Source organism: Dasypus novemcinctus, chromosome 25, assembly GCF_030445035.2.
Source record: "Dasypus novemcinctus isolate mDasNov1 chromosome 25, mDasNov1.1.hap2, whole genome shotgun sequence".
Classification (NCBI taxonomy): Eukaryota; Metazoa; Chordata; class Mammalia; order Cingulata; family Dasypodidae; genus Dasypus; species Dasypus novemcinctus.
In genome coordinates, this window is record NC_080697.1 from 14242232 (window position 1) to 14252634 (window position 10403).

A 10403-nucleotide genomic window follows, 5' to 3' on the forward strand; every position below is an offset into this window, starting at 1 on the left:
TGGTTAATATTACATGAATAGAAGTACAGAGTGATAAAAAAAAAAAAGCACATTACAGAAGAACTCAGGAATTTAATTAAAATTAAAATTAAATAATACAGCACTTTACATTTACTCAAAATACTTATTTTGAGCCTCACAAATAAGACATGGACTCTGAGAGATTCAATGACCACTTCAAAAAGCCCAAAAACTAGTGACAAAGCCAAAGGTACCAGCAGACAGACCTAAAACAGAGCAGTAGGAAGAGTTTGACATATTTTCCAAAGATTCCTGTCAGGTTCTGAGTACAATATCAGTGTGTTTGCTAAGGGTGACACACTGGTGGAGCAAAGAAATGCTAATTCTTGGTTTTCAGATTAACAGAGAGCTTAATATGACATTACAACAGCAAATACATCACACTGCAATTCAACTGGACACTCAAAGCATATCAAAAGAAAATCATTCTATAACATGCAGAATATATCATAAGTTCATCCCCCTACCTACACACACACTACCTGGGGGAAAGGCAAAACTAGAGAAACACCTGTTGGTGGTATGGCTTTTTGGAGCAAGTTAAATGTCTCTAGACACAGTGAAGGAAATAATCTAAAAAGAGTCAGAAGGAAAGGAAGGGAAAAATCAGCATGATCAAGGGCAGTTAAGTAAACAACAAAGTACAAAAGTAGCAACAGGGAACCCCTCAATTACATATCAAATAAAGAGGAATAAATTTCTCTCTACCAAAAAAAAAAAGGTCTTCTGCAGTTTAAATCCTTAGTGGGAAAACACTGCTTAGACTCAGAGCACAGAAAACTTTTTACCGAAGAGTCCCTCTGAGTCCTTTAACACAACTAAAAAATACTGAATGGGCTGCATGAGAGCCTGACTCCTTCAAAACAAACATGAAAATGTTATGATGATTATGGCTTCTCTGGTAATAGCCAGCTAGGTAAATCAAAGATTATTCTAATAATGACAGTAACAACAGCAACAACAAAATAGTTGAGTGAAATATAAATCTCTACTGTTAAATTCAGGAGAAAGCAAAGGATAGTGAGGAACTGCCTGACATTTTAAACATTTACCTGGCTAGGAAAGCTATGACCCAAAGAAATAACCAACATCCAAGGCCACTATTTCCATGAAATCACCTACTGAACCAAAAGAAATAGTTGAGAATCTGAGCTGTAGTCGTGACAGCTATTAGGATAAGGGAGCAAAAGAACAAACTATTACTGGATGAATCATGCAGTTGGAAAGGAGAATCAAAGAAGACAGGCATTATGGAGCATGTGCTACAGGATCCCATTTAAAAGAAATTTAAAAACAGGAAAAATAAATAATATTGGCTAATGCAAAGTGTTAATAGGGGGTAGGGTATTCTGAATACTATTTTTTACATGCTTTTTCTGAAAGCCTACATACAAGCTCTCTAACTAAAAAATCTTATGAGGGAAAAAATATTGGCTATAGAGGCAATGGTAGTAGCCACCTTTAAAGCTGGTTATTAACTAGGAGGAAACATAAGGGAGCCTTCTGAGGTGCTAGAAATGTCCTATACATTTAACTGAATGGTAATTATATAGGTGTATAACATGTAAAAGAAAAACTTGCCATTTTTGAAATTTTTAGCAAGTAGCAATTATGTATTTTTTTAAAGTTTGCAAGGAGGAAAACACTAAAATGTATCCCTACCAAAAGATGGGAAGGACTGAATAAATCAAACTCACAACACAAAGGGTGTACAAGATTTAGTTTTAAAACTCCGTAACTGTGTTTTGTAACATGTTAAATTGTGGAAATATTTTCATGATACTTCTATTTTTAATTAATTTTTATTCTGCTCCACCATGGAATGAAATTAGAACAAGTACCTAAATTTGGTAAACCATTTGAAAGAATAAAAATTTTTGATGGGGAAAAAAAGGTCTTCTCAATCTACAGCTTGAGCAATCCATTTTCCATGGACTAAAACTTTAGACACTAGCAAATGTCTATCGAAGAGCCCATAGAAACAGAGGAACCTTATGCATACCAGTAACATAAAACCTATTGAAAGGAAGAGCTTACCAGACTCAAATCAACCCACTTCAGAAACACAGAGCATAGAAATATACAACCTGCTTCATAAATGCATAGTTCATAAACTTAATTCAGAATTAAAACTTATCCTCTTCTAAAGGACCAAACACAAATCAGAGAAAGCCATCAGATTAGTCCATCATCTACCACAGCAATGACACAAATCTTCTTAAAAGTGAAAAAACAAATATTTCAAAGTAAATCCTCCCTAGCCTGATATTTATGTATTTATGGTCTTCAAATATTTTTAAAGGGTCCTTAAAACAGTTTCATTAGCATCCTTCTAGAAAGAATTCTATTATCTTTCATTCTTCCAGCAATTTAAAAGCTACCAAATGTTCATTTCTACGTTAGATTATTGATTTCTTGCCTTTTAACAGCTGCTTGACAAATTACCTCACCTCATTCCTCAGGGGGTAAGGACAGCATGATATCCATGAATTCAAAAATGGGACCACAAACTGATCAGTGACAGATGAGCTAATTGCTGCAGATGAGTTAGATACTGCTCTAATAAAGTAGGCATTCATAGCAGACTACAATTAAATGCTTACACTCTAAACATTTTACAGACCTTTTCTTAAACTTACTTTTATTTTAAAAATATAAGATAGGTTCAGGAAGTCAAGAAGTTTATACATCTTTAGAAGAGCTTCTACAGAAAGCCTTGTCTTCAGAGTATTTATCCTGAATAGTATGCACAACTTTCTTTAGCTTTATTTCAACCTAAGAGATCTGTGAGCCACAAAATAGTCCATTAAGACTAAGTTTTTAAAATACTTTCCAGATTTTTAGCAAAATAAAAGCCATAAATTTTCAAAGATACAATAAATACATTAAATAGTATGGTAAAAAAAAAAAAAAAAAAAAAAACCTGTTTCTGTTGTATTAGCCTACATTCATTCTCTGATTCATGTCAGAATATGACACAAAGAGAAAAAGTAAACAACAATCTTGCAAACCTCCAGAACATAAAAAGAACTGTTTTCCCCCCATAAGAATAATGAAATTCTGTGGCTATAAAGGAGTATTTTAAATATAACATATTCCAGCCAAGTTACTCTTGCTCAGTTAGCTTCTTTTGGACAGAAGCAACAGACATTTCTCTGATTTCAAGATTAATACAAACTTGTTAATTCCTTTAAAGTGATCATCTGTGGTAGTTTAGAGTTTTTTACATTGTGGGTAATACAATTTCAACATCTTTCAACCACTTGAAGGAAGAAAAAAAAAAAAACTAACAACGGCATCTTCAAATGTCACTTTTGCATCTGACAATGGTGGTGCTAATTCACGCTATTCCCATAACAAAACTGGAGAGAGCCAAGCAAGCATACAATTTAGGGATGGTAACTCCTACCATTCAAAACATTATACGTCTCTCTCTTCCACCTTTGTGACCTGAAAGCTCTGGGTCCCTACCCGAACCCCCTGGTTAGCTGGCTGATTTTCGAGCAGGTTTGATCTCTCCTGCCTTGCGAGGCAACAGAGTTAATTTTGTTTTTAAAGTTGATGTCATAGCGGCTACAAACTTTTTTTCAGCGTCCCTGCCTGGCTGCCAACTGGAGTTCTCTGTTCACTTCCTCACCAACTTGAACCACCCCCAAACAGTTTGAAAGTAAGCTGGAGTTCAGACACCGGCAGGAGCTGACACACTTTCAAGAAGGGGTTTGACACCGCAGAAAACTTTCACTTCTCTTCTCCAGCCCCTTCCACTGAGGGAACCCGACCCTTCGCTCTCGCTTCCCGAGAAGCCCCCTCGCAGACTGGACAAGGACACGGAGAGCAGACCCTTCCCTTCTACTGCCCCCCAAAAGACACCCCCCCCCCAAATCCCTCTCCCCCCCCGGACTCAGGTCCAGTTCTTGACACAAAAGAGCCGGGCCAGCAGGGCTGTCGCGGCCCTCCCGAGCCCGGTGCCACCCTCCACCGCACACGCAGACCCTGTCTCCAGGCCCCCGAGCCTGGAGGCTTCCTGCCCCGACCCGGCCAGACAAAGCCCCGGCGGCTGGGCCGGGGCTGCCAAGCCTCCGGCCCCGGGCCGCCGCGCTCTTACCCGGGCCTCGTCCACAGCGACGCCGGCGCCGCCGCTTCCCCCGGCCTTGGCGGCGGGGCAGCTGGCAGCGCGCGTCTTGGAGGAGCGGGTCCGAGAGGAGATGAAATGGCTGCTGCCTCCGGGCGCCCCAGGCTCGGCTCCGGCCCCGGGCCCAGGCCCGGGCCCAGGCGACTTGGACCCGAGAAGGCGCAGAGAGCTCTTCCGCGTGTTCACCATGGTCCGGCCGGAGGACGCGGTCCACGCCGCGCCCGCCGCGCCCAGGAGAGAGACGAGGAAGGTCGCCGCCGGCCGGGCAAGCAGGGCCACTGGAGCCGAACCGGCCCGGGAGAGACGAACCGGTCCGGACGCGGCGGAGCAGGGACAAGGGCAGGTGAGAGGAGGACCGAGGAAAGGAAGTCGGCGTGAGAAGGCAAGTCGCGGGAGGCGGGCACGAGGCTCCGGGCCGACAGCGCAGCCCCTCCGCCGGTTTCGCCTTCCTCAGCGGGAGCCGGGCGGAGCCGCCATTTCTGCCTCTTTCTCTCTCGGTCTCGCTGTCGCTCCGTGCGTCAGGGCTCAAGCGCCGCAGGGCCGACGCGAGCGCTTCCGGCCGTGGCCGCTGTGGGGCGCTGCCGGCCCGGCCAGCCCCTCCTTTCCCGGCTTCTCCCTCCGCTCCTCCCTCGCCGCCCAGTAGGCCCCGCCCAGCGGCGCGGCGGCGGCTCGGCGGCCAGGGGAGGGACGCTCTGGGCCGCGTCAGCTCTATGGTTTCCTGGGCCAGCCGGCCGGGCGAGAGCCGGCCAGACCCCGCGCGGGCCGAGCTCGCGTGCTGGAGTTGGCCCGGGAACCCCTCACCCAGGCCGAGGACCTCAGACACCCCACCACCACCACCATCACCGTCGCTCGCCTGGATGGAGCAGAACATCCAAGCAAAGGCGGGAGGTCGAGGGGGCGCTGGTGACGAGGACGCGGTGCGCGGAGGTGGAATTCCGCAGCTACCCGAGGCAGAACACTGAACAGAAATCGAACTTTTCATGTCGATAAAAATGAGAATACCTGATCAAACACATAGGCAAAAAGAACATTTTTATACTACGATTATCAAAACCGCTGCTCTAAAGTAGAAATTATGTTTATAGCAAAACCTCACGATATGGGAGCATGTGTAGCTCGGTTGGGCGCCTGCCTTCCATATAAGAGGTCCCGGGTTCAATCCCAGGTACCTTCTAAAAAGAAAAAGAAAAAAAATTCACGATGCATAGAAGAGAGCCTACTAATAGGCAGAAGTTTTTCCAGTGTACTGCACAAAAAAATTGAAGATTGGAAAAAAGTCCTACCAAAATCAATGGCGTCATCAAATTTATGGCTTTCTGGACATCCAAACTCTCATTCAACAAAACTGACGTAGCTCAGAGAGTGGGGATACAGTTTTTCACTTTGGGAAGCTGTATGGATTCCAAAAAAGCCAACAAATCCTTCTAACGCTAATTTGCATACCACGCTCCTCCCAGGACGCTTCATCCTCCAACAAAAACCAGCCTTTTAATGGATGTGGAGACCGCAGATTAGAACCAGACCTAAGTGTTCCTCGGTCAATTAGCTATAAGATGACTCAAGGAAATGATCGTTTTCATTGCCTGCAGGAAGAGAATGGTTTTAGTTACAGTATGGTGCCTCCTGGGGAGGTCTGTGATATGCAAATTAGTATACAAAGAACCTGTTTCCTTTCCTCTATTGTTTGTTTTTGTTTTCATTGTCCTAACCTGGGGAGGCAAAGATAAGATTCAGATTAGCATGACCTAAACCATTTACTACCAACAAATGTTTACTATCAACAAGATTCAGATTAGCATGACCTAAATCATTTACTATCAACAAATGTGGAAACCCAAGTCGTGTTAAGGTACTCCCCAGCCCCAGAAATCTGTAGTTTTTCAAAAACAACAACATAGTTCTAGCCCTCAAACGGTTCATAGACAAGGACTGAGTGAGGGAGACAGAAAAGAACCAGTTAAACCGCAACACAATTGGGGAATAGGCAGAAACCCCTAATTGAAGCATGGGTGTTAAGGAAAGCCTCTGAGAGGTAATGATCCCCAATGTTCATCTTGAACCACAAACCAAAGGGAGAAAGGAAACATCATGGACAAAGAGGAAGGGAGGCTTTGAAAGGATATGGGAGAGTTGTCTGTTTCCCACAGTATAAACAGGTGAAAATAACTAAAAATTCTTTAGTAAAATATTTCTTTCAGTGTTATTTGAAACTGTATCCATGATCTGGCAAGATACTAAAGAGCAGTCAAAGATGAAAAAGCTCAGTGACAGCAGAAACTCAGACAAGTAAACAAAATTCTAAAAGCAGTTTTCATTTTCAACGCATTGACTCAACCCTGGTGAACTTGACTTTCTATTTCCTCTACCTCAGGAGATGTAAAGGAGAGGGTACAAAGTCCATGACTGTTCAAGCCATGGAATCTAATGGAATCACCAGCAAAATCCTGGTACTACAAGGAAAACCCTAAATATATGAGTGAATTAGACTGTCCCATAAGATCTAAGCCCCTCTCAATCTGAAGCAGAGCAGCCATCACCATCCCAAAATCCTCAAGACTGAAGAATAAACAAACAAGGGAAGAATGTATTCATGGACCAAAATAGACATTATTGTTATAGTAACAGAAGAACTTGTAGCATTGATATAAAGATAGTGATTACCAGAGATTCTGAGGGGAGAGGGAGGGAAAAATAGGTGGAACATAGGGCATTGTAGGGCATTGAAATCATTCTGCATGATTTTGCAATGACGGATACCGGCCGTTACACATTTTGTCAAAAACAAATAAAATTGTGTGGTGCAAAGTGTAAACCATAATGTAAACTATAGACCATGATTAGTAGCAATACTTCAATATTTGTTCATCAATTGTGACAAATGTACTACACTAATGAAAATGTTATTAACGGGGGAAAATGTGAGAGGGACGTGGTGTATATGGGAATCCCCTTTATTTTCGATGTAACATTTCTGTAATCTAAAACTTCTTTTAAAATAAAGTTTTTAAAAAAGGAGTGATTTAGAAATAAACCCACCAACCTTGCCATCACTCACCCTTAGGGGACAGCAAAGGAAACTGCCTTTCCCAACATTAACACTAAAAATGAGAGGAAGAATAATACAAAAAATAATAAATAAAAAGAAGGGAACAATATAAAAATAAACACACAAAAAGGAAAATTTAAAAATACAATTAAAAAAAAGAATGAGGGGAAAAAACATATCTTTTGAGAATTCAAAACAAACTGGTCCTCATGTTTACACCCTGAATTCACTAAACCTGTTAGGTATGAAAAACCCCAGGACATAATTTAGATTAAATAGACTTGAGTCAAATTGACCCTAAGCACAAAGCAGAAGCAAACATAAAGCATCTCAGAAAAAATGAACTTCGACAGCGGACACAAAAATATAATCTTTCATGAATGTGACTTCACAATAAAAAATTTAAAAAAACATACAAGGAAATATAATGTAATACAAAAGCAAATAAACAAAATAAAGACAATCCTAGAACCAAAGTCAGATAAAGACAGCCCAAGAAAAGAAAATTACAGATCAATATCCCTTGTGAATATAGATACAAAATCTCACAATAAACCAGCAAATCAAATCCAATAGCACATAATGATCACATGGGATTTATCACAGGAATGCAAGGGTAGTTGAACTTAAGAAAAATTGTTCTTTATAATATATCACATTAATATAGTGAAGGGAAAAACCACATGATCATCAAAATTGAAGACAAATATACATTTGACAAATTCAGCACACTTTCTTGATAAAAATGCTCAGAAAACTAAAACTAGAAGGGAACTTCATCAACATATAAAAGGGCATTTTGAAAACCCATGACTAACAACATACTCAACAGTGAAAAAGGCAAGGACGTCCATTTTCAACACTGCTCTTCAACCTTGTATTAGAAGTGGTAGCCAGAGCGATGAGGCAAGGGAAAGAAATAAATGGCAAGCAAATTAGAAAATAAGAAGTGAAACTATATTCGGAGATGACATATCCTAATATAAACAATGCAAAGAATCCACAAGAAAACCACCACAGCCAGGGAGTGGATGGGGCTCAAGTGGTTGGGTGCCTACCTACTACATCAGAGGTCCAGGGTTTGATTCCTAGTGCCTCTGTTTTTTTTTTTTTTTTTTGGTCTTTTTTTTTAAAGATACATACATCACAAAAAAATGTTACAATCAAAAATATAAGAGGTTCCCATAAACCCACACCCCACTCCACCCTCACTCCTCCCACATCAACAACCTCTTTCATCATTGTGGCACATTCGTTGCATCTGGTGAATACATTTTGCAGCACTGCTGCACTGCATGGATTATAGTTTACATTGTAGTTTACACTCTCCCCCAGTCCATTCAGTGGGTTATGGCAAGATATATAATGTCCAGCATCTGTCTCTCCAATATCATTTAGGACAACTCCAAGTCCCAAAAATGCCCCCTCATCACATCTCTTTTTCCTTCTCCCTACCTTCAGCAATTACCATGGCCTCTGTCTCCTCATCAATGATACAATTTCTTCCATTGCTAGAGTCAGTAGTTCTATAGTAGAATATCAGTAAGCCCACTCTAATCCATATTTTATTCCTCCATCCTATGGACCCTGGGATGGTGATGTCCACTCCACCTCTAAATCGAGAGGGGGCTTAGATCCCACCTAGTTGATGGATGTGATTCTCCTGCTTGCAGTAAGATGTTGAGTCCCTGCCCACCAAGGGAGAGGGAACTCAGAGAAAAAAGACACGGCAGAGGAGAAAGTTAAGAGTTCTGATCCTGGAGTAAGCACACAGGAAAGCAGATACGTGAGGAAGGAAAGAAATCTCCATTGAACACGGCAGAGGCTTCGAGGAGACAAGCCGTTCACCTCACAGTTTACAGCTGACCTTGTGGAGAGAGCAGAGCAGCTGAGCCTGGAGGGAAACAAGCCCCGGGAAAGAGACAAGACTTGTCCCAGCCTACAGCTGAGATTGGAATAAGCTGGACCATGGAGCCTTGGGAGTAGAAGGAAGAATGAACCCTCACAGACATCACCCGTCATCTTGTGTCAACACAAGGCAACAGACTCTGGGTTAGAAATACCTCTTATGGTCCTTGCGTTGGACTCTTTAGGGCCTTGTGACTGTAAGCTTCTACCCCAAATAAATACCCTTTATAAAAAACCAACTGATTTCTGCTATTTTGCATCAGCACCCTTTTGGCTGACTAATACAGGTGTCAATATTATCCGAGGAATCTATAAGTTCAGAGCATCCCTATCATAATTAAACAGACTTTTTTTGAGCAATGGAAAAGCCCATCCTTAAAGTCATATAGAATCACACAGGGTGCAAATAGCCAAAACAATCTTGAAAAAGAAAGAAAAGTTGGAGAATTCAGGCTTCCTGAATTCAAAACTTACTACAAAGCTAGAGTAATCAAAAGTGTGGTATTGGCACAAAGACAGACATCCAGTTCAATGGAATAGAAAGTACAGAAATAAACCCTTTCAGCTATGATCAACTGATTTTGGATAAGGGTGCCAAGAACATTAAAGAGGGCAAGTATAGTCTTCAACAAATGGTGCTAAGGAAACTGGTTCTCCACATACATAAAAGTGAAGATGAAACACTACCTCATGACATATAGAAAAATTAGTCAAAAACAGATAAAAGCCCTAAATACAAGGGCTAAAATCATAAAACTTGCAGAAGAAAACGTGACAGGCAACAGTGGGGCCTGCAGCTCTGGTTCCTGGCATAGCATGCTGGTGCCAGGGTAGACTATAAGTACCTAGTTATCCAAAATCTAGAAGTGTGTGACAGACCACCACTTTTGACCAGCTCTTATAGATCCCTGGGGCTGGCTAGGAGGAAACCCATTGCTCCAACCCTCCTCAGGTAAAACTGGCAGAGAAAAAAAAAAACTGGCAGAGAAATCTTAAAAGAGAACACAGTATCTTCTTTTCTTTTATCTCTTTCCATTCTATGATTGGAAGTAAAAATAGTTTGGAAAAATCACAAATGGATGACTCCCCCCCTCAAAAAAGGAAAAAAAAATAACAATCCCAGAAGAGTAAGAGAATTAGATTTCCAGAGTTAAAGCAACATAATACTCAAGTTCTCAAAAAAAATTATAAAACACACAGAGAAACAGGAATGTATGGCCCATCCACAGATAAAAGAATTTACCAGAGACCATACTTGAGGAAACGCATATATTAAAGTATTAGATAAGACTTTAA

The 10403-nt window shown here is 41.5% G+C and overlaps 1 protein-coding gene across 2 annotated transcripts in view; it reads right to left on the reverse strand.

Moving 5' to 3' along the window:
• Positions 1-7302, reverse strand: part of ATAD2B (ATPase family AAA domain containing 2B) — a 245735-nt gene extending 238433 nt beyond the window's left edge. For both annotated transcript variants that reach the window (XM_058287681.1, XM_058287680.1), the window contains exon 1: positions 4127-7302. In XM_058287681.1, the coding sequence (XP_058143664.1) occupies positions 4127-4342 (216 nt within the window). In that variant the 5' untranslated portion in view covers positions 4343-7302. The remainder of the gene's footprint in view (positions 1-4126) is intronic.
• Between the last annotated feature and the right edge of the window lie 3101 nt (positions 7303-10403).